This window comes from Acanthopagrus latus, chromosome 1, assembly GCF_904848185.1.
Source record: "Acanthopagrus latus isolate v.2019 chromosome 1, fAcaLat1.1, whole genome shotgun sequence".
Classification (NCBI taxonomy): domain Eukaryota; kingdom Metazoa; phylum Chordata; class Actinopteri; order Spariformes; family Sparidae; genus Acanthopagrus; species Acanthopagrus latus.
Genome location: NC_051039.1, coordinates 4,674,199 through 4,698,815, shown reverse-complemented (window position 1 = coordinate 4,698,815; position 24,617 = coordinate 4,674,199). Strand labels below are relative to the sequence as shown.

At 42.6% G+C, this 24,617-nt stretch overlaps 1 protein-coding gene and 1 non-coding gene across 3 annotated transcripts; one reads left to right on the top strand and one right to left on the bottom strand.

Annotated features, from left to right (window-relative positions):
* Positions 1–78: 78 nt before the first annotated feature.
* Positions 79–13,447, top strand: LOC119015510 (transmembrane protease serine 6). 2 transcript variants are annotated; one of them, XM_037091904.1, is made up of 18 exons: positions 80–419; positions 1,624–1,753; positions 2,679–2,821; positions 3,051–3,118; positions 3,204–3,391; positions 3,547–3,588; positions 4,432–4,636; positions 4,800–4,936; positions 5,507–5,619; positions 5,729–5,838; positions 7,364–7,506; positions 7,602–7,700; positions 8,253–8,366; positions 8,891–9,007; positions 9,110–9,278; positions 9,793–10,070; positions 11,652–11,788; positions 12,799–13,447. In XM_037091904.1, the coding sequence occupies exons 1-18, from the start codon at positions 330–332 to the stop codon at positions 12,961–12,963; spliced, it is 2,448 nt and encodes an 815-aa protein (XP_036947799.1). In that variant the 5' UTR covers positions 80–329; the 3' UTR covers positions 12,964–13,447. The 2 variants fall into 2 exon arrangements, with proteins under 2 accessions (XP_036948097.1, XP_036947799.1); XM_037092202.1 differs by lacking the exon at positions 3,547–3,588 and having other exon boundaries at positions 79–419.
* Positions 13,448–15,841: 2,394 nt separating this feature from the next.
* trnar-ccg lies at positions 15,842–15,914 on the bottom strand. Its single transcript has one exon. It is a non-coding gene; the product is annotated as a tRNA-Arg (tRNA).
* Between the last annotated feature and the right edge of the window lie 8,703 nt (positions 15,915–24,617).

Genomic DNA, 24,617 nt, shown 5'->3' with positions numbered 1-24,617 from the left:
TGCACCTACCTGAGTCACTGCTGCTCCTCTCAGATGAGACAGTGATCCCACGACATGTACGATCAGTGGCCATCAAGCCATCGGTTGTGACTCTATCACCATGTTCAGTCCACGCTAGCTTTTTTTTTGGAAGTATTGATTGATTTTTTTTTTTTCTTTCCTTCTTTTTACCTTTGGACTTACAAACAGAGGGGGGAAACACTCTGTCTGTTGGAGCAACATGTCTGGCTATGTGCTCACCAGAGATGCTAAATGAAATCAGTTAAAACTCGAATTCAGACATCGGTGAGCCTCCACGGACAGTGAGATGATTTCTGGAGGAACGAAGGATGAGGAGTGACGCGATGGCGCTCGGTTACGGCTCCAAGAAGTCAGTCTCATGTGACCAGGTGGTCATTCCTGCTTCTCTGGACAATGGGGTCAGTAATGCATGTACCACACGTATAATCTGATATATACCTCTCTATGTTCAGATTGATTTCTATCAAACTGGTGGAGTTGTTGAATTATACCAGTGTTGAACAGAGGTCTGCATATGTAGGCCTGTTTCAATTTGAGGCTTCTGTTTTGAATGTTGTTTGCTCTGGCTGGGAACTGAAACCTCCTCAAGAAGAAGTTGCTTTCACGCGCATTTAGTTTCGGGATGGTTTTATAGGGCAAAAAAAAAGCAAGATGAAGCAGGAATTAAAACAGATGTCCCCAAAAATAAGTTGCCTGATTTTTAGTTTCCTGCACTTAAAACAAAACTTCCTGTCGCGTGTTCCTGCCTGGGTGAGCCTGACTTGAAGTGTGGGGTTGGAATAAATTAAATAAATACATTCATATATCTCCCATCGATTTGTTTTTAATTCAAGATGAATGGTAGTAACTAAACAAACCTTTATGTTTCCACAGATTTTGATGATTTGCTTATTTTAACTTTACGATAAGAAAGGCAATGTATGATAGTTCAACACAGAAGAAATAAACGCGATAAAGTATAAAATAATAACACAGTACAGCTGAAAGCCATTCGCATTCATATCGAACGCATGAATCACCATTTGGGCCGAGTTGGGGCAGTAAAAATGGAGAAAGTTGCTGCATTAAATCTCTAAATTAAGCATTCAGATGTTTTGATTTTGACCTGAAGACTGATTGCATCTGGGATGTGATGGAGGTGGAGACACTCACCTACCTTTTACAAAATAAAAGCCAAAATGCATCATCACTGTTCAGCGAATACTGTTGCAGTTTGAAAACAGAAAAGGAAAGAAAAGATTAAAAAAGGGCACGAGGAGAGAAATTAGAAACATTCAACAAATGGGAATGAGAATGTAACTACGTAACGTTAGGCTGATTTGTTGTGGGCAATGAAAGCAGAAAGCTATGATGCTGAAGTCCTAAACTATAAAGATAATGTTTATATGTCAGCTTGTTGTCTAAGGAGCGAAACATACAAACCACAACAGCCCCATGACTAAACATAATCCACCGGGAGGAAACATCTCTGCTCCTGTGTGCAGTATGTTCTGTCGTGCCCTCGCTCAGATACTGTATGAGGAGACAAACTGGATCTGAATTTACATTTTCAACCCAAAAGAAAGTCATTTTTTTTTTTTTTTTTAAATCTGCTCTCCTCAGGTAGGAGCTGGTGGACAAGCTGTGGCTCCGCCCACCAGGAAGACCTGGTCCAAGTGTAAATGTCTCCTGGCCGTCATCATGATCGTCGTCCTCATAGCGGCAGGAGCAGCACTGGCCTGGTACTTCTTGGGTAAAGAGTTTTTTTTTCTTCTCTATCAATCAATTGACCAATTGACTTTTCCTTTAATGTGACCACAGAGGGGGACTCAGGATGTTTGATGGGCAGGGGCAAAACAAATAAAAAGGGGCACCAGATGTTTGGAGTTGGGCACCGAAGCACGGATAGTTTGGATTTATATGCTGGGTCTCGATTCAGGGTCTGCATCCTTCGAAGGACCCGGCCTTTGCAGTCTTCAAAGGCGAGTCCTTCAGAGAGACCTTGGGACGGTCTAGCCTTTGGAGCATTTCCTGGTTGCGTCACCAGATGTTTTACCCTTATATCATGATTTCTGCTGGGCAGGCCTGCAAGAAGTGATGATCTACGCCATGCGGTGTCGCCATTTTTTCTCTTTCTTTCTTCTTTTTCGGAGAATCTTTGGGATATGTGAGGCCACGAAGGATCGTAGCGGTGCATCCTCCAAAAAAAAAAGGAAAAGAGTGAGCTTTTGGAGGAGCCTTCGAATTGGCACTGTGACGTAATTGGCCTTCAAATGCTCCTCCGAAGGATGCAGACCCTGGATTGAGACACAGCAACAGTGTAGATAGACCTGCTAAACTTGCTAGCATGTTGACATTAGCATTTACATTCAGGGCATTAAGCAGACGCTTTCATCCAAAGTGATTTACAGTAATTCATACATACATTCACACACTGATGACGGTAGCTGCCATGCAAGGCGCCAACCAGCACATCAGGAGCAGTTTTGGGGTTCAGTATTTTGCCCAAGGACACTTCGACATGCAGACCAAGAGAATCGAACTAGCGACCTTCCAATAACAAGACGCTGGCTACACTTTGTAGTCAATATGCAGCCTAGGTACACAGCAGCTGCTAGCTAGACTTGACGTCTTGTTTATATATACTGTGTTGATCTTCATGCCGTCCTCCGTAACAGAATACAGGGTTTGGGTGTTGGAGCCTCGCGTCCAGCAGCAGTACACGGCCTACGTGTCCATCATGAACCGGAACTTCACAGCTGATCTGTCCTCTCACGACAACGCTGCATTCAAGAAAGAGGCCAAGGGAGTTCAGAAACTGGTGAGCAGAGAGCATCGAGTCTTCTGGTACCCACTGCTGTTGGTTTGCTAATTTTCAAAGCAAAAACCAGCAAGTTTTAAAGCAATAAGACTTTTAGATCTGTCCCCCTGGAAAGTGCTGTTATCATAAGTTAACATTTAGTCGCTAGCATCTCAGGTAGTACATAAATGCACCTTTCAGCTGTGTTTCCACATGTAAGCAGGTGACAGTGTATTTCTCTGTCTTTCAGATAGAGAAGATAATGAAGGGCTCGAGTCTTTCTCGCTACTTCAACTCCACCACCGTCTTCGCCTTTGGGTATGCGGCTCAAACAAAGTAGTGATACTGTACTGTAGTGTATATACGCTGTGTGGATTCTGATCTCGTCTTGTGTTTGTTGCAGGGAGGGGAGTGTCGTGGCTCACTTCTGGATAGTGATGTCTGTGCCAGGCAGCCATGTTGGGAGGGTCACACTGGAGAAGGTCACCGCGAGCCTGGAGAAAGGCCTGAGGTGGTACGGAAGGTCGGGGGAGGAGGAGACGGCGTGCCTCGGCGGATACATCCTCCACCTCCCCTCGCTGTCCGTCAGCGGTGAGAACAAGTGAGGGGCAGAGGGAGGAACAATGTGTGTGTGTGTGTGTGTGTGTGTAAGGTGCGTGTGAAGGAAGATGAATACAGGTACATATAAAAAGTGTTTGTTTTTATAGTTTAATTTCTCTTCTGTCTTTTTGTTCTGCTCCCTACAGACACTGACTACAAAGTCATAGAGCTTTTGAAAGCCTCATTTGGTATTAAACTTTATTGTCAACTGCTTTTTTTCATAATTTCTTATTTTGTATTGATTTATTCATTTTGATTTAACTAATTCGCATGCAACTGACAAACTATTACTATACAAACATTGACAATAATGAATCTAAATCATCTGGTATCATCTTTGAGGTGGAGGATTGAACACTGTTTTCAGCCAAGATAGCTAATGTTGTCTGCCGGGTTACTTAAGTTTGAGCTTAGCCAGGCTACAAAGCAGAGCTGCTACAATTAGCTTTAACTATGATAGGCTAATAGCATTTTTAGTTTACACAGAGTGGATGTTTACCTGAACGGAGGTCTTTCTGGTGACATACACATTAATGTAGTTAGCTAGCAATTCATACGCTAACTCTTAGTCTTGGAATGGATGCTAATGAGCTAGGTAGCGTATATGCTAACCCTTCAAAAGCAACAAACAGGCTGTTTAATCAGTACTTTCCACTTCCACTTTTGTAAATTTGTTTTGGAAATCAGATGAAACATTTTTTAAAGAAGCTTTCATACGCCTCAAATGAATAGTTGTCTTAATCGCATTTAACCTCGACTGCTTCAACATTCAGACACACATACAGGAGGCCTGGTTAGGCTACTGATGCTAAGCCAAGGTTGGACACTTTACATTCAAGAGAAGGTGATGAGCAAACAGTTGATATTAATTAAAGTGTAATTTTAATAAAGCATGCTTCTCAACATGCTGCTGATCACGTCCCACCACCTTTCACAATCAAATCAACCAACCACTGTAGCGCAACAATGCTGCACACGGTCAGAGTCGAGCTTATAACTCATTGTTTCTTTGGCATCCTCTCCCCCTCAAGACTGTTACCGCTACCAGAAGGTGGTGTCCAGCAGCCCCGTGGCTCTCCGTGGCCCCAACACGCAGCGCTCCTCCTGCCTGTGGCACCTCCAGGCCGTCCCCGGCTCCCAGCTGGAGCTCCACATGGAGTGGCTGCTGCCGGACTGTCGAGACAGGCTGCTGGTGTACAACTCCCTCACCCCCACAGATACCCAGCTCATCACATCGTGAGTTTCATCCAGTCAGCATGGCTGCGACGTATCAGGGCCTCTGCTGAACATCGGATGTTGTTGGGTCTCGTAACCTCTGAACCATTGCTTTGTTTTTATCCATCAGACCAGATGAGTTAAACTTTCTTCCCTCTGTCTGTCTGTCCCTCCGGCCTCTCAGTGTGTATGGCTGCAGCAGACACGAGCGTGTGGTGCGTGTCCTGTCCTCGGGCGAGTGGATGACGGTGGTTTGGAAACAGGGTCTGTACAACTACAAGGACCCCTTCTCTCTGTCGGCACAGGCCTGGTACCGCCAGGGTAAGACCACAGACAGCCCGGGGACGTCTTTTACTTAAGTTCAGAAGACTAAAGTCCAGAGGAAGTTGTTGAAGTTACTAAACAAGACTCTACAGCCACGCTTTAAGCTAAATGCTAACACTAGCATGCTCATTAAGACTAGTGAGATGGTAAGATGCTAAGCAGGTGTAATGTTTACCACGTTCACCATTTTTAGCTCTGAACTCATCTGGGGCTTTGCAAAAAAAAAAACCCCCAAAACCCAAAACCCCAAACTACATATTCATGTAAATGCAGTTCTTCACATATGAGACCAGCTGACCTTATTCTGAGTTTGTTAACCACCCAGCTGAGCCGATCTGACCTTCATCCTCATGACTCACGCCTACACTGACTCTTTGTTTTCGTGTTTGACTTGCAGCAGAGCTCTAAAACTTTCCATTCACTCAAAAATATGTGTTTATTCAGCAGCTAATGTGATAGCGACATTTTTGCGTTTTAAGGAAAAAGCCTTTTGACATTTGTCCTGTGTTCTGCAGTTAAAAAAATAACTGATGCCACATTATTATATTCTGGTTGTCTCTGTGTCAGACTGTAACTCCACCATAGAGCTCACGGCAGCTTCAGGGATCCAGGGGACACTGAGGACACCTTTCTTCCCCAGCTACTACCCCCCTGACACCAACTGTAGCTGGAGCTTCACTGTAAGACACTCCTTCATCCACACGTCCTCCACTTCCTGATTGATTCCATTATGTATCCATGAATTCCATGTATCCATGTTTGTGGTTATCGTCCCACATGTGATTTCAGATGCCCGGGGTGGGGATGGGCTTGTCTCTAGAATTTGAGGGCTATGAGCTGAGCCGAGCCAGCTACAACGAGGTCTGTACCCAGGGGCAGTGGATCATCCAGAACCGCAGGTAGGCTGTGCTGAGATAAGTCCGGCTTGGGTTCTGACTCGGCCTTCGACGGTCAGATAACCTGCTGTCAGATCACCGCGCAAGCAGCAGTCCAAGTCTCGCTGGCTGACTTCTCTTTCTACAACAAAATTCAAATAACCTTTTTTCTCCCCAAACGGCTGAATGTGCGTACTCGTCTAATTCCCCTTTGCGCCTGTCTGTCCCTGCTTTCTTTCCCCTGACACCAAACCACATGCAGGTGGTGGCAATATATAGACATTTTTATTTTTGTGTTTTTACTGTTAGGAGACTTCTGTGCAATTGAGGGCAGAGAGATCGGAAAAAAAGCTGTTGCCTGATAAGAGCGATGTCTATTTATAACCTCCACCTGTGTGTGGTTTTTTTCTTTTTTGGTGTCAGATAGGAGGCGTAAAAAAAAAAAGAAAAAAAAAATTCCACACCAGGTTCAGGTCACGATGTGCAGACTTTTCAGTTGGTTTCATGATGAAATGAAAAGATACAAAATAACAGACTTTACAGCAAATAGATTATATTCTCATGATCTCTATTTTATTATTTTATCCTGTGCTGAACAACAGGGGGCAGCAGCGTGCCATACGGACCTCCTGTTAGATGTCCATGCAAACTTTTAGAGCATTATACATCTCTGTTTATATTGAATCAATCAAATAATCTTCAAACTGTTTTCTTAAAGGAGGACGCAGGAAGTGAAGCAACATTAGGAAAGATGTCTGTGCTTCCCCTTTTCCCCTCTAGTGTCTTATTTTTTGTCTTATCTAGAAATCTCCACTTCAGTACCTCTTAACCTCTCCAGTTTCATTCTTAGATTATATTTGGAGGAGTAAAACAGAGTTTGTACGGGGTAAAAAGAGAACTTGAATGAGGAAGGCTCTCACAGCATGGCCAGACCCTGCAAACTCCGTCTTCTAAACAGAATAATAATGACCCAATGCACTCCAAACTATGCAAACTAGTCAGGGAGGAAGCTGTCAGCTGGTTCGTAAACCTGCGTGCGGAGCTTCAGGAAGTGTGGAGGATTACCTCAACACACTGACAGCTAGAGAACCACGTCTGACAGGCTGTATTTGCTGCAAACGGAGGATTTTTTTCTGACAAAGAAAAGTTTGAAGGACACATTGTTATTTCCCAAGAAAACTGACTTTATTTTCTATTTGTTTGTCGAGTGTGAGTTTAAGACCCCAGCAGTGAGTGTGACATTTAAAAAAAATGCTAAAAAAAACAACTTTTGACTCTTAATACATCAACAAAATGAAGCAGAAGTTGTTGTTCAGGCTTCTGCTGTAGAAGTGTGTGCAATACTTGATTTGCATATTTAAACAAGCAATTTTGGAAAAACGATTAATACACAGAATAATCGTCTTAATGTGAGTAGTCAGCTTGGGAGGTTTCATGGTTATTTAAACAACTCGTCTCGAGCCTGTGTGGACGTCCTCCAGAGCCTTCCTGTTGTCTCCGCAGTGAGACGTAGTCGGTGTAAACGTCTGATTTGAGTCCTCGTCCTCAGGCTGTGTGGTACCAGAGGCCTGCAGCCGTACAACGAGCGCCTCCTCCTGCTCCCCACGACAGCCACGGTCGTCATGACGTCAGAGGTGTCGCTCACAGGGCCGGGCCTTCAGCTGCACTACAGAGTCTTCAACCTGTCCGATCGTGAGTTCTGGACGCACAACGATTCGGACGATTTAACTGCTGAGTCATGGGTCATGGTTCTTCTGGGTTTCACTTTCTTGAAATGTGTTGCACAGCTTGTCCCGGTCAGTTCCTGTGCTCCACTAACGGCCTGTGTGTTCCTGCCTGTGATGGAATCAAGGACTGTCCCAACGGGCTCGATGAGAGGAACTGCGGTACTTGTTTTACTGTTTTAAGTTGATTTCACACATAATTACTCACACGCTATTTTATATTGAAACAGAAACACATTGTGCACACAGAACTTAACAAGTGAACAGGCCTGTCAAGCCCAAATCATGCGGACGTCGAGGATTTAACTCTCAAAATGATGCTGAGCTTCTCCTCAACACATCAGCATGCTGCTCACGAACGCTCGCTGGTCTAAAAAAGTCTGAGGGTGACGCTGATCTGATCGCCCTGTTCTTACTGAACCTTGTGAACTCATTTGGATGCCAGACAGTATCTGAGAATATGAAAACCTGAAAGATTTGGCAGCTTGTCAAGCTACGATGCTGTGACTGGTTTTGCTTTTTTTTTTTTCTTTTTTTTTTTAGATGTGAGTACTGGCGGGTCATTAGCCACTAATTAGGTATTATTTAATCAGGAGTAAACACATTTGTCATGTGTCAAAAGGAATCAGAGGGAACATAATATTTTCCTGCTTCCTCTAAGATTTAACATGATTATAAATAACATAAATAACTAAAACCCTCTCTGTGTTTCAGTGTGTGTGGCCAAGTTCCAGTGTCCAGAGGACAGTCAGTGTGTCGACTACTACAAGGTGTGTGACCAACACCCGGACTGCCCCGAGGCAACAGACGAGATGAACTGCACAACTGGTAACACACACCAACAGGCTCCACACAAACACATCACGTGCCTTTTCCAAAATATACTGCCTTAATTAGTAACTTCATTTTTCATTATTTATACAGACGCCTGACTGAATAAAGCTCGGTTTGTACAGAATGATCAGAAATGGAAGATTAAAGATATGATGTGTAAGATTGTGTTGCTGTTTACTCAAAGTAACGGTGCTTTTCATGTGGCCGCCCGTCACTATAAAGAGAGTCAGAGAGCGAGGAAGAACAAGATGTTATCGTAATGTGAGTCACACGTTTCAAAATTACCTCGTCAGTAAGCATTTGTGAGTCACATCAGATAGATTTTCATCAGCAATGTTGGTTGTTTAATGGTGTTTCTCCCACCGGCCAGGCGTTACTTTGAATCAGTTTAAAGCTCGATCAACCTCTCATTAAACTGAGCACTCACAAAAACATTAATCAGTTCTCCGTCCTGAAATCTGCAGCGTGGAGGCTAAGCAAAAGCATAAGTGTGTGTGTGTGTGTGTGTGTGTGTCCAGGTGTGCAGTGTACAGATATGACCTATGTGTGCGCCGATGGAACCTGCTTGAAGAAGCCGAATCCAGAGTGCGACTCTGTCACCGACTGCCCCGACGCCTCTGATGAGAAACAGTGTGGTGAGACGATAAACTCATAAACCTGCATCGTGTTTCACCTTGTTCACCTCATTTTAAGATAAAATTGTGTGCGTTGGTATTTCTGTGTGTGTGTGTGTTCAGACTGCGGCCTGCGGCAGTTCTCCAGCCGCATCGTGGGAGGGACCAACGCCACGGAGGGGGAGTGGCCGTGGCAGGCCAGTCTGCAGGTGCGGGGCACCCACATCTGCGGCGGCGCTCTTATCGCCAACCAATGGGTGATTTCCGCTGCCCACTGTTTCTATGACGACCGGTAAGAACAGGAAGAGATTGGGGGGGGGAAGTGGTGATGAAGGTGTTAGAATACACCTTCAAAACAAAAACACTTTGAGCAAAATATTACTGCTGAAGATGTTTATTCATTGACTTTAATGAGGCACTTTAGCATTGTTTCTTCTAAGCATATTTCATGTGCAGGCCTGCTGCTTCGCTCTCCAAGGTTCAGCTGTGACAGCCTGTTTGACTCAGAGCCATGAGCGTATTCATGTGTTTATATGCACTCATGTCTTTCTAAAAGCCAGAATCTGAAGCTGGCTGGATCACGGCCCAAAAGTATAGCTGCAACATCCTGTAGAGGATTAACAATTCTTCTGTCTTAATGCTGTTTGTGTGGTGATTAAGAGCTCGTGCAGCAAAGAGCGAGTGTTTGAATTTCAGTGGATGTGGGTGATTTTGCTCTAAAACAAAAAGTAAGTCTGTTGGTAAGAGTGGAAAACTGCTACTACATATACACAGCAATCAAGATAAAAAAGATTTCTCTCCTGCAGTCTCTACTCTCCCTCGGCGTGGACTGTCTATCTGGGTAAACTCCTGCTGAACCGCAGCAGCCCGACTGAAGAGGTGGCACGAGTTCAACGCATCCACCTTCATCAGTACTACGACGATGACACCCACGACTACGACCTGGCCCTGCTGAAGCTGGACCGGCCCGCCTCCCTGCAGATGGCTGGACACGCTCGACCCGCCTGCCTGCCTCCTCCCACCCACCAGCTGGAGCCGGACCTGCTCTGCTGGGTCACCGGCTGGGGGGCTCTCAACGAGGGAGGTAAGGATGGGAAAGACTGAAGAGGGGGGGGGGGCTTTGGAGGATTTGGAGATAGGATAGAAGTTGTGTGTTGATCGTGGAGGTAAATGGAAGCGTTTCAGCTCTCCAAGTGGTCTGCAGCAGTGGCTGGTGTCAGGTAAACATGGAGGGAAGCAAAGCAGGATTTGGTTGCAATCCAGAAATCTGTGTCACCTTTTACGACTTCAGGAATGTTGAACAGGCAGCATGTAAATCCTACGTCAACAGGAAGTCACTGCAGCATCACAACATGTAGCATAACTCCTAAAACTATGGAAACTTTTTTAGACTGAAATATATGATTTTACAAACTTAATTCTGATTTAAGTTGCTTTACAAAATCATACCTGTTAACTGTCCACAAAATGATTTATCACGTCTTTTACTCTTCTGCGTCTATGCAGGCATGCTAATGTTCATTTTGTGAGTAAGTCCTGATGATTTACATTATTCATAATCACATAAACTCTAAAGTCCAACATAAAGTAGCACATTTGTCTCTGGGCACTTCAGATTTATCTTCTGACACCTTGAACAGGCTGCAGCTTAAAAAGTTATAAACTGCTGACATAAAGTAACTGCACAATGCAACAAACAAGTAATTTAAAGACTTTCAATGGTGCAAAACTTAGATCCAACAAAAGACTTCCTCAGGACTACACATCCTATCATAGTTTCTATTTAACCTCAGGTTTTAATGGTATGAGTGACCTGGAGGAAGATGTCATCGTGCCTCTTTAAGAGACAGTTTTAAGTTAAACAATGCAGATTTATTAACACAAACCATTTACGATGAACATTTATTTGGTGCTTTTGACTTGTAGGTTTATCTTAGAAACGCTGTCGTCTGAGCGCAGTGTTTTGCAAGATTAGCGGTTGACTTTTTCCACTGGGTTCTCTCATCTCTCATGCAGCACAAAGTGATTTTTACACTTACTTGTGCAGCCTTGAAATAAGCCAAAAACCCCCGATGTCTTCAGTTGCCCTTTGAATAATTAGATAAGATGTTAAGATGTGGGTTATTAAGACAATGGGACAAAAACACATGAAACCATTATCATAAAAAACACCATTTGAATCAGAGAGGCAGCAGAATAAAAGAGAGATGTGGGCGGGAACGTGTGGGTTGCGGTTACGAATGACGAACCAAGGCTGCTTGAGAAAAAAGAGTTGGAAACCATCTTCCGGCACCGAGAGTTTCAGAAAGAGCCACAAGATCAACGTGGCTTCGCGACTATTGTGAGAAAAGCTCACGTAAATGTGCGTTTACTGAAGTGTGGTCACGACACATTTCATTTCCACTGAAGTGGTTTCTTCTCACAGTAAACATGAAAAGTGTTACTATCCAGTTTTTGTTTACTGCTGGTGTGAACATCAAAAAGTGCAACTAGAGCCAGGTAGGATATTTTTGGAGCTACTTTTGAATCCTTGCCATCACATATCGCACCTGTAAGATGAAGAGGTTAATGCACACTTTGGACGTTCCCTAGAAAATATCAATTAAACACTTTCTTCATCTTTTGGTCTAAGATTGTTCCCCCTCTCCCCTTCCGTCCTCCTCAGGCAGTTCCAGCAACGTGCTGCAGAAGGTGGACGTTCGCCTGGTCAGCGAGGAAGCCTGCATTCGCTCCTACGGCCACCTGGTCACTCCCAGAATGCTTTGCGCCGGTTACCGCAGTGGAGACAAAGATGCCTGTCAGGTACAGAGAAACACATACAGACGGAGGATGTTCAAAGCTGCATTATGATAAGTATTGTACCATCAAAAATGTGTTGAATTACTCTGAATTACTCTGAGAAGCGTCACCTGACTCCTCAGTTCCCATCACCTCTGTAGAGTTTTTTTTAGCATCTTTAAACTCATTATTTTGGCTTGTTTTAAATGAGAAAAGCATAGTGAAGCATTTAGCCGCTAAAAGGCCTTATATTTCTCGCAGCTTTACAAGGTGTCAGTCCTGAGGTTGTGCTGCCCCCATGTGACAGAAGAAGAAACTAATGCAGGTTTAAATCAAAGCACATTTTCAAAGTACTGTTATATAATTCCAGGTAGAGTCGTTGTCATCAGAATCAGAATCAGAATCAGAAAAGCTTTATTGCCAAGTTGGTGATCTGCCTTAGCCCTCTCCAGACAGACGCAGAGTTGTTAGCTGAGAACTGGTGTTGGAGCTTCTCAGAGTACTGTCGTTTAGCCTCTTTCACCGCCTTGCTAAACTTGTACTTCGCCTCTTTGAATCTGTCTTTGTCCCCACTCCTGAAGGCCTCTTCCTTTGCAAGCCTTAGCTGTCTGAGTTTGGCTGTGAACCAGGGTTTGTCATTGTTGTAACTCACCCTGGTGCGTGTTGGAACACAGCAGTCTTCACAGAAGCTGATGTATGACGTCACAGCCTCTGTGTACTCATCAAGTCATCATGTAATGTTCGGCTGGAGACGCAAAACTGGGACGAATTCAGTGAAAAAAGGAGAAAAAATCTTATTTCTGCAGAACCCCCCCCCTGCTAGATGCTGCTGCTCAGTTTAAATACATGTATGTTGGCTGCATCCTGAAAGTCCTCAGGGTGGAGAATTAATGTTCCCCAAACATTCAGGACATTAAATGAGTTTTAAAAGCCAGACTTCCAAGCACAGTGAAGTCATCAGTCTTGCCAATTATTCTGTCATTTTGTGCTTTGATTACATTAAAAAAAAATCTCTGCCCTTTAAACATTGTCAGGGAGACTCCGGCGGTCCGTTGGTTTGCCAGGAGCCGTCGGGTCGCTGGTTCCTGGCCGGGGTGGTGAGCTGGGGCAAAGGCTGCGGGCGTCCAGACTACTACGGCGTCTACACTCGCATCACCAGGCTCACTGACTGGATCGAGCAGATCATCAACAGCCCCTGAGACGTTGTGGGATCATCATCATCATCATCATCATCATCCTTAAATCAATATCCTCATAACAGCTCGGTGCAAAGGAAGATGTTATCCATGCGAGGATAAAAAAAAAGCACCGGCAGATGGCTTTGAGACGGCCTTCTCTGTCAGACAGCAAGGTGGCAAAGCATGAAAGGCCTCCGAAATCATAATGAAGCTAAAAATAATCAACTGTATTTATGTGGCACCTTTCAGAATTGATATTGTAAAGTGTTGATTCAGCTTGCAGTTAAAAGAAATATGTAAAAAAAAAACAACTTATAATATGATAAAGTTTTATTAAGAATGGTAATAGAACTCATTTTTGAAATGTAATGATAGTTCTCGGACAATTTTACGTTGTACATGTCATGCTGTCAGGCTGATAAGTTGCTCCCTTTTAGACTGAATCTTCTTTATTTTAAACATTTTGGACTTAAAGCATTTTTCCACAATAAAACGTCTTTCTGTTTTGTAATCAAGTTTGCAATTATTACTTTTGGCACAGCAGTGCTTCGAGCTAAACGCTAACATCAGATTTACACATTAAAGCGTCAAATTTAATGTTGAAAAGTCCCACATGGCCTCTTGTGGCTCTAGAGGCAGCTCCAAGATGTCTGACACATTTCCTTCAGTTATGTCACACAGTGGCTAAGTTGCATTGTGGGTAGTGTAGGCACCAGGTGGGTAAGAGCAGTGCACCGGTCTAGAAAATCAGTCCCATAATACTGTTGGACTCTTTGTTATCAGTTTTAAAGCTAATGATCCTGATTGATACAGCAGAAAAAAAAGAGTTACCACCTTTTTCATTTATTTCTCGCATTCTGAATCTCTTTTCAAAAAACGTGGCGCCTACACCACCCAGATTACTCCCCAAGACCTGGTGGAGTCGCCCTTTGAAGAAATACTAGCTCTGTTGACGCAAAGACAGCGGCGAAATGTCCCGACAGGTTGCCGCCCCCTCCTCCTACTGACACGAAAGTCAGATGGAGCCGCACGTATTTTTAGTTTAAAGCCATCATTTCCGCTTGAAGATCCATCCAGTAGTTGTTTAGATATTTCAGTCTAGATTGTTGAGGTGTACCGACCGACCGACCGACCGACCGGGCTGACTGAACACTGACGCTTCCATCTCTAGATGCTGCAGCCGAGTCGATACACTTCCAGCTTTTGGGATCTGATTTCATCGGGCCGGTGGATGCAGGTGTAACTTTAATGTTCTATTTCACAAGCTGCTTTGGAGAAGGGGGGTTATTTTCAGGGTGTATGAATCAATGTCCGAGTCGAGAGATGCAATTTTTTCTCCTCAGCTGATGTTTATTATCAGCAACAACTCTATTCTCAATGGGATCTGGGAGCAGGTGCCCGAGCTCAGCATCCCTGCCGGTGCTGCCGGATGCTCATGAGTCACTGTGACCCGTAAACAAAACTGGAATGGAGAGAGTTCGTCCTCGGAAACTGGAAACTGATCTATCTATCTATCTATCTATCTATCTATCTATCTATCTATCTATCTATCTATCTATCTATCTATCCTCTTCTCCTCATCGTCTCGTTAACCTCCCCTCTCTCTCTCTCTCATTCGTCTTTTTCACTCATGGAAATGGAAATGAGCCCCTGATCCTCTGGGGGATTTTTCAATATTTGGAAGTTCCCATTTTCACTGTAATTGGTATTTTATAAGGCTGTAAACCATAATGACAGTTCTGCTCTGTGAGGCATAACGGCAGTCCTAAAACTGGCCTCTGGGGGCCCGAGGAAACCATCCATCACGGCAGCTGACTGTACAGCAATGTTCAGTGCTTGTAAATGACCTTCGCCACTTTCTGTGGAGCAGGTTTTGTACTCATTTTGACATTTAAATTCTCTAATATAAGATGTGTTTCTTAACATTAAACTACTTATGCCTCATATATAAACATAAAAAAGGGAGATATTATAATTAAATGCATGAAAATAAATAACAATACAGAGGTACACATATAGAGAGATATAAATATTAACAGAATGAAATTTCAGGGGAGAGGATTTCATGATTATTCAGAAGTTTATTACAGCTTTTCCTCTTTAAACTGAGGGATTTGAGTAGGAAATGTAGTTTTAGGGGAAAAGGTGAAAACTTGGGGAGATTTTCAACATTTCTGTTTGTGAATTATGAATTTTTGCCTCCACAATAATAAAGTTTACCACATTTTTTTCTGCATTGTGAACAACTTAAATATATATATATATATATATATATATATATATATATATATATATATATATATATATATATATATATATATATATAATAGAAATATGAGACCCTCCAGAATCTTTGGGATATTTCACAGTCAAAAAACAGGGAAGATGTTTTCTGTGCTGTTCTTTTCAAAAGGCACATGACATATGGAGCTTTGTAAACTTAACTTTTTTCTTCTTGTTTGAGTCAAAATGTATGTGATGTTATTTTATCAGGACTTTTGGCTCTTGAAGTTCAAATAGTTTTCAGGCTCTTCCTTTTGCTGCCATTGAGGGGCGCCGTTCAACACAAATAGCCAGCGTGCACCAAATTAAATATCTCTAAGTGTGATTTATTTGTCATTTTTACGGCACAGAGTTGCATTATTTAGGCTATAAACATGTGTAGGCCTACATAAACATGTATAAACCCCATGAAATAATTCTGTGATCTGCATCTGGATGAATGTAAACAGCAGCTTCACATTAGAGGTTTGATTCCTGGGAAAACACTTAACATCAGTGACGTAAACAGTTCACTGAGGGAAATAACTCTGAATTCAAAATCTGCCCTAACAACACAGTTTTTACACTACCTTGACAAAGCATCCATCACTAATGTACATTTTAATTGACAAAGGAATGACCCAGGTGGGACTTGAACCCACAATCCCCAGCTCCGGAGGCTGATGCCTTATCCATTAGGCCACTGGGCCACAGAAATAAGATGAAATCTGTGTATCTTGATGTCAGTGTCTGTTGTTGGTGCTTCCTTTTTTAGGTTCCAGACTGATCCGCTGAGCTAACGCTGTAGCCTGCATCAAGAGGAATAATATACATCCAGACTTCCTGTTGACAGTGTCACACACATTATGCCCCGAGGCCTTAAGATCAAGACAGTTTTGGTTTCTGTTTACCCACCAAAAATAAGGCGTTTTGCTCAAAATGCATCGCTATCAAGTTTGAAAGATCACAGGCGATATATTTCCCTGGGAGGGTTAAAGGAAGCGGTGCCGTGTCTTGTTTTTCCTGCATAATGAGCCGTTTCCCACTCCGCCTGGCAGGAGCTGAGGTTTTCAGGTCGCACTGAAAGAAAGCAGTCCGGAGGAGAGTGCCAGAAAGAAGGCAGGTTGAGTTAAGGAAGTGGTCTGCTGCAGCTCCCTAACCCGTCAGACACTTAATCAATCATGTGGTCAAACAATCCAGCGAAACTCCATCCGCAACGTACCGTAGACCAACCATAACAATCGATCTGCGTAGTTATCAGGGAAGATGAAGCATATAAATGAGTTCCAAAGCAAAGGGGGTGATTACAGAAACCGATAGAGCCAGGAGGAAAAGACCAGGCAGAGTTTGGCGTGGGATGTTGATTAAAATCATGGACGTCGGCCATCTTGTTGCTCTTATGCTTTGCTGTTTAGAGGGACAGATGGAGCTGATTCCAGTCCAGCCCAACCGGAGACCAATACGTACATATGTATGTATGTATGTATACCTCGTCTTAACTCAAATCTCATTAGACACTGACCGCAATATTTACCTCAGGTATGAACAAACAAACGAACACTGAAACATTATACACGTGAGAGCTGGGAAATACACTTTTAGGATTATAAAGTCCTCGATTTGTTAACACAGCTACAAATCGACAAGACTTGAGAAACACTTGGAGGCTTTGAATGGCTGGAATCAACTTGTCTTCCACTGCGAACTCTTGCTTGAGACAAATAAAATATGATATCACTTGGAAAGCTGGAGCATTGAGCAACATGCTCTGGCCTACTTTTGTTGGCCGGAGACCCCGATGACCATCCACAGATGTTTCTCTGGTCAACTCAGCTGTTTGGGAAACGAATGGAGGCGCCTGAATGTCTGTTTGATATGGAATCTGACAATTTGGTAATGATAAATTAAAAGAAATGGAACAAAATAGTCATGAAGAGCCTTTAAGATCATTTTAATCTTTTTAAGGTAAATCTTAAAATCAGTTCTGTGAGGTTGGTCAGTGGAGGTTAAAATGGAGCTGATGTGATTTTGTCGTCCAACACTTGCTGTTAGTCTGACAGCTGCAGGCTGCAGTTTCTTCTTGGTTTGACCTTGAACACAGTGAGTTGCAATAATGGAACCAAGATTATATATATATTAAAAAAAAAAAAAAAAAAGTAAGTATGACCTTCTTGAGATCAGGCAGAGAGAGAAAAAAGTCAACATTTTTTGTTGATAAAAAAAAAAAATAAATAAAAATATTGTTGAACCACAATTTCCATCGTGTTGTTGAGAATTAAAGGTCACCATCAAATATGACACCCAGGCTGCAGGTTTGACATTTGCAGATAGTGACGGCGCTTTTGTGTAGAAAAAAAAAAAATAGATTTTAGAATTGTTTTCATTTCGCTGGAGAAAGTTCTGGGACGACCAGCACTTCATTTCAGACGGACACAGATAGATAATAACTTCTCTGTTTCGGGTAGAAGAGCTTGTCATCTGCATATTGATGATAATGAATTTTGTACGACACGAGATACAAAGAAGGTAAATCGGTATGCGACATGAGAGTCTTTGCTGTGCTGATGTTTTGCATCTTCCTGAACCACACAGGCGAGTTTAGGGGGCACTCAGATTGTTTCTTTGTTTCACAGTCATCGTTTTGGCACATTCAGTTGAGTGTGACTAAGAATGAACTGCAGCTGTCAGGAAGGGGATTGCTGGATATTGACACATTTTTTAGTGAGAAGCAGCCTCTCCTAATGACCCCTTATTCTTCTTCTTCTTCATCCCGAGTCCCAAGATTCATGTATTTAGGCCAAGTATGAAAAACGCCCAACTCTTCAGCATTTTCCAAACAGCCTCTCTGACCTCAAAAACTTCGAGCGAGTGGGTCTGAAACACTGAAACACAATTTACATTAGAAAACTAAACAGACACATCTTACTGTTAGCAGCTGGGCCAAAGTACACAACATCATTCAAGAGCTTCAGGGAAATCTGACATTTTTTAATAATCTGTTTTGAATAAATCCAGGCAAATTATGCAGCCGTGCTCAACGAAATGACATGATGATCTGGACTGGATCAATAAGTGTGAGTGGGAGTGTGCATGTGAGTGTGCATGTGAGTGTGTTGTAATTATCTGGCAACCTTGGACGTGTTCAGAAACTCCCTGTTAGAGGTTAACACATCAGATGTGTCTTCATAAACGGGGTCAACACACAAGATAGATTCTGCTCTGTGTTTCCAGTAATACTGTAGGTAGAGCTCAGGTCTGTGTGTGTGTGTGTGTGTGTGTGTGTGTGTGTGTGTGTGTTTGGTAATAACTTCGTCTACAGCAACATGAAATCCACTTAATCTCCATCCAGTCATTTACTCTGCCGTCCTCGGGGCTGCTAGATTAAAACATCTTCACTGCACTCGCTGAACCATGAATGCTGGCCTTGCAGTAGTGTAAGCGGTGTCCTCGCAACACAAACAGGATTTACAAAACAATTTTTCACAGTTATGGAAAAAAACAAAAAACAAAAAAAACAAAAAAAAACACTAGAGTAGATGTCACGGATGCGGGCCTGAGACGCACCACATTTATCATCATAACTCAAAGACAAACACAGGAGCCGCCGGTTTATGTTTCTTGACGGAGACTACAGGCTTGTGAGAAAGTTAGATTCACAGCTAAAGTAGTTGTGAATCTTTTATCATCAAGTAAATTAAATTGCCTTTTAAAAAAAAATGATCCCAGGTGTCAAAAAATGTGGGTCATGTTCATTTGACTCAAGGATTTTTTTTAAAAAAGCAGTTGAGATATTGCTCTAAAGAACTAAAGAAGATTAAAGAGTGTTTGTGTGTTTCATAACACAGCCTCAGATCTGCTGAGTTAATGTGGTGGAGTATATAATATTGAATTCTAGGTGGTGAGTGTGAATATTACACCAATATTGCACTTTCCTGTCATAAAAAATACATTTGGCTTTTGCTTTAAACACGTGAAGTCAAGTGATGTCTGTGTGAAAACAACGCGCTCTCTAAACTCGTCACGTTCAAACTGTGACGCTCTATTATAACCTCTGATTAGACTTTCAAAGTAAAAGCGCTCAAGTTAGCGCTAATTCCTAATATACAGCTACTGGTTAGACTTTCAAAATGAAACTGGTTCTGACTTGACTTTTGGGAGGTTCAGCTTTATTCAGTTGATGACAATCTTGCAACGAGACATCAGTTACATCACGTACGTACGAATGAAAAACAAATCTGGTGCCTGAGTCTCATCTGAAAGGTTTTAAACAGCGATAGTGAAATTTTCTCCTTGTGTTAATCTCAAGAGTTTGATCGTGGGAGCATTTGTGCTTTTTTAAGTTTTGTTAACAGACATTAACAGACTGATGTTCAGTCCAGCGTGGAGCAGAAGTGAGTGTTTGGCCTCATTTCCTTTCACTCTCTGTCATGCTGTCATGTCAGCAGTGATCCAGCATCCAGTGCAGCTGAGGGTAAATGTAAAGCTTTCCCGGTGGTGCAAGATGAATAGGAAGGGGCTCGACAAGCCATTCTGTGGACAAATGTGCGCAACAACTTCTACTTCAATTCGTCCAAACGTTGCCAAGCTGTAACACTCAGTGTGAGTGCTGGACAAACAGTGACGGACTGACGCTGTCATCCATGTTGAGCCGATCCGTCGGGGCGGATAAAAACAGCAGCCGGCACACATAACTTCTCTGGACTGATGAAGGCATTGCTTTTCCCCCAAAACTGACAGCTGTGAAGTCCCAGCAGAGGGATATTATTCTGCTTTATTCAGTTTTCTCTCTCTCTCTTTTGTTTTTTTTAAACTAAACCCAACAACTCAGTCAGGGGTAGATCTCTGACTGACAGTCAAATGGAAAGCAGCTCGAAATCGATTCGGACAAACAAGCAGCTCGACTGGAACAAATGGAACAAAAACAACCCGTATATCACGCTGCAAATTCTGCAATATAAATGTACACTATGCATTTCATCACGATCAATAAAAAAAAAAAACATCTTTATACATTTACAGTTATTTATGAATAAATCCTTAAACAGCTGTTACATCCATGTAGATTTCCTCGATTTAACATGATCTCGTGCTGTTTTTGATTTGCAGCTGTGGCCTCAGTTCTGCTGCCATGATGAAAAAGCCATGCAGCTTTTTTCTATTCTTCTTCTTTCTTTCTTTCTTTTTTAAAGCACTGTTTCATTTTTCTCCATCCCTCCATTGCTCCCCTGGGCGCCTCTCCCTCTCATTCCTTGCAATGATGGGTTAAGCAGCTGAAGGCGGTGTGTGTTTTCGTTGCGGTTTAGATTTATCTTGGGAGTAGTGGTTAGACTGGGAGAGAAGGAGGACGTGGGAGGAGGGTGCTGAGTGTGTGCAAGAGGTCCAGCAGGGGAAAAAAAAAAAAAGAAACAGAAGAGAGAAGGAGAAACAAAAGAATGACCCAAGACAGGCAGATAAGGAAAGAGGCGAGCATACATTTTCTGCAGGCTGTATGTGTAATGTCTATGGTAATAAAGAACCGAGGTTGTGACCCTCGTCTGTGGTAGCCTCAAACAATTTCCTGCAACTCAGTATCTTGTTTAGAAGGTTACTTGTATGAAACTTTCTGAAAAGTGAAGACACAGCTCTGAATTTAGAAACACTTGAATATTAATTTTTGGATTTTAATTCAGGATTCAATAACCACAGTCCCCATAACTTCTAGGTGACTGACACTGGTAGTGGAGTGTCTTTTCCGAATTCAAAAACAAGGCTGCGTCTCTCTGAAGAGTTGAAGGAGCCTTTGGTGCTGGGAAAACCTCGTCCTACCGTTATTACATTTTCGAGCTTGAAATGAGGACTTTGAAGGTGGCAGCCTCGCCGCTGAAATGGGACACTGCTCGTGTATACATCGAAGTTAATCTGAATCAGGTGCTCGTGGTTTCCAAACGTCAGAAAGAAGACAGAAAACATTGTGCAAAGAGTGGAAGCCGGCTTCTTTGAGAGCACATTCACAGCAGAACGGAGGCAACAGATGCTTTGCTTTGAAAAGTAGTTAAGCTCTTGCATGGGATTTTGCCCCGGGAAAAGGAAAACAGCCACCTACACACAAAATCAAAAAAGCATAACCCAAACTTGCATGTGGGAAAAAAATAAATAAAATCACAGCTTAAAAAAAAAAACTCCAGAGAGGCACGCACACACACACACACACACAAACATGGATGAGTCATCATAAAATGCACACTGTACTTATGATGTGTGTGCTGCAGTGAACGATAGAAACAAAGATAGAGAAACCTCATTATGTTCCCTGACGCTGGGAGCGAACGCATGAAGTGCACTGATTAGTCTGACCCACATCCACTCCCCTCTCAAACTGGCTTTAAATCGAATCTCTGAAGGGCTGCAGTTTATCTCTATATATAGAAATAAAGCGGAGGAAGTGGAGGAAACGGGCACAACAATTCCAAGGAACTGGAAAGTTGAGTTTAGCGTTCGTGGCATTTTCAGATTGTTTTTTTTTAAAAGGTCACTTTTAACGATGAAGGTTCACAGGGTGTGTAGATACGTAAAAATGGATCCCGTGACAACAAAATATGAGACCAACATTTTTAAATTTGATCTGTTGATCTGCTGTGCACAAGACAGAGGGTTCAGCAGTTTATCACCAGAGGAAGAGGAGAGGCTGAAAACACTATGAAAAGAGAAGAAGCTTCCCAAAGAGAGAGAGATTAAAAATTGATGCGAACAGTTTTAAGACAACTTCAAAAATATGTTGAAAAAACAAGTCAGACTAAAAGCCTCGACGCAGCGGCAGGATGTCTGAGGGATGAAAAAACAAAACCATCTGCACGTATCGGAGCAGCAGCACGCCGAGAAGTCGTGATGAGCTGGTGAAACCAGCGCTGCCAGATGTGTAATAGTAAACTGTCATAGCCGGAGGCTAAAATGTGGCATTCTGAGGAAAATTATAGTGTGTAGAGTCATCACAGCGACAAATAGACAATAATGTGTAATTTTATGTAACACGTTTGAGGAGATTTTCTGCCACACCTACAAATCTACGTATGTTTGCGTTACAGCAGACTGAGGCCATGTCCACTCTGACCAAAATGATCTTATTTTCCCCTCGTCTTCCTCGGCACCGTTTCAAGAATATTTGCGTGCAAATGGATCCACTGTAAACGACTCAACACGCTGTAGTTCATATTACAGCCTATAGGGGGCGCTTGAAATTCACCAAAAATGGAGAAGAAGAGAAAATGACTAGTCTGTTGTCCATAATTCTTTATCAATCAACGTAGTGGCAGAGGAGCAAAGTTTTTTTTTCCCCTTGTAAACCTGATACGCTCAACATCTACTGCAGCATGAACACAAGCATATAGTCCAACGTTGTTGTTTTTGTTGTTGTTGTCGTCATGATACGTCGCAGGGTTAAGAGGTTGAAGGCTAGAGGTCGAGGGGTGTGGTGATGGCATCATCGATACCCAAAGTATGCGGATTCGCCGTCCACACGAGAACGAAAGGGCGGCATTTTCCGATTTTTTCCACCCTGGGACCACGTTTAAAAAAAAAATGTGTTTACAGGATCCATGTAGACGATCGGACAAAATGATGCAAAATGTGAGTTTACACACAAAAGCATTTCCATGTGGACGGCCCCTGAAATAGCTACAATGACTGGAAGGTGTCCGTCAAACAGTTTTTGAAACGGCATTTCACAAAATGTAGTTACAAGACAGCAAGACAGGGGGCGACAGTTACAGTCATAAGCTAAGCTGATCAAATAGCCCTCAACAACTGGACTGGAACATACTGAAACTTTAAACAACAAGCATGATTTTCTGGAGCGAGGTGAGTGAGAGCAGACGGGTAAACACAGACGTATCATCCATATTTAGCTTCCAGTCACTTTGGCATATGAATAACAATGACACAGTATAGATTAAAACCAATTACAAATGTAAGCATCAAGTAATCGTACAATATGGCACTGGGATTACTGATTGTGCATCACACACAGGAGAGAGGTGTAAGGAAAAACACACAAGAAGACCTGAGGGACAGTAATATGAGTCAGAGAAAGACAAGACTGAAAAGGTGGTGACAGCACAGTAAAAAGGAGAAGATAGGGCAAAACCAAAAAAAAAGGATGAAAGGGAGGAAACACATGAGAAGAAGAGCCAGAAGACAAGAATCATCTATTCTGACAAAAACATGAAACGAGGGAAGATAGCAGGAGGATATGAGAATGAAACAGACTCACTGAAAATGACCCCAAAGCCACAGAATAGGAAAAAAACTTCCTCAGAGGTGAGCTGCAATCAAACTGACAGCATGACGGGCAGATGAAAAGAGCTAAATGATGTGAGGGAGTCGGGGAGGGGGATGAGAGCGAAGAGGAACCGAAGATGACAGAAGGAACGGAAGAGGAGAACGTCGGATCGAAAGAGCAAGAAAATAAGGAAAATGGTTGGCAGGTAAAAAGACCGATGGAGGGAAAGAGAGAGAGACAGATGAGGCGGTGTTACACTCTACAGCGTTCAGTTTCACAGATTTAAAAGACTTGTTCCTGCAGCCGGAGCCTCATTGTCATAGTTTTGGCCAACATTCATTTTAAACATGGGAATTTACCTGCAATCTTTCTAATGGCCAGCAGGGGGGCAACTCCACTCGTTTAGATTCATAACCAAGTTCAGTTGTAAGTACATTTATGAGAAAATGACCCATATTAGTGACAATAAAGGTATGAATGAGTTTTATGTGTTGCCATGTTTGGGGTTGTAATATGTCTGCAAACCAGTGGGTGATGTCACGGTGGGTATTTATTCAGATATAATTGAAGCACTAAATAAAACAAAGTCTTTGTCTTGTCTTAAAGTGAAACTCTCGCCAAAATGCAACCAAGGCTTTTTTGTTAATGTAACCAATTCAAACCTTCGTGTAAAAGCATAATTATGGTGAAAGAGGCACTTTTAAGATTTACCGTATTTTCGTTTTCAGGTCAGACTCATTTTCAATGGGAGTGCTATGGGCACTTTCATGATAGCATCAAAATCTCTGTTTTTAAAACAGTAAGAAGTCTCGACACAACATGAAACTTTGCTGGTAGCATCACCAGGGTCTCTACACATGAACACCAGCATTGAGAACATTGTTTTTGTACACAGAGTTTACTAAAAAGAAAGTTGAACAACTCACATTAGCAGTAGCTTGTTCGACTAGCCACCGTCATGGCAGACAAACAGTGTCGATCTCAGAATGTGACGAAACATGGAGGAACTTAAAAGTTTCATCATAATGATGCTTTTACATGAAGGTTAGACTCGGGTACAGCCACAAAAATAAGGTGCATTTTGGCGAGAGTTTTGAGGAATTATTGCTTTAAAGTTAGTGAAAAAACCTCAAACTGTAGCCAACCTTTTCTGTCCGCT

What these genes read in the sequence shown, in the direction of transcription:
- LOC119015510 (XM_037091904.1), top strand. Translation starts at nt 330, where the DNA reads ATGAGGAGTGACGCGATGGCGCTCGGTTACGGCTCCAAGAAGTCAGTC. An exon ending in ACCACCGTCTTCGCCTTTGG is followed by an intron (nt 3,119 to 3,203) that starts GTATGCGGCTCA and finishes TGTTTGTTGCAG; the next exon opens with GGAGGGGAGTGTCGTGGCTC. An exon ending in GCTCGATGAGAGGAACTGCG is followed by an intron (nt 7,701 to 8,252) that starts GTACTTGTTTTA and finishes TCTGTGTTTCAG; the next exon opens with TGTGTGTGGCCAAGTTCCAG.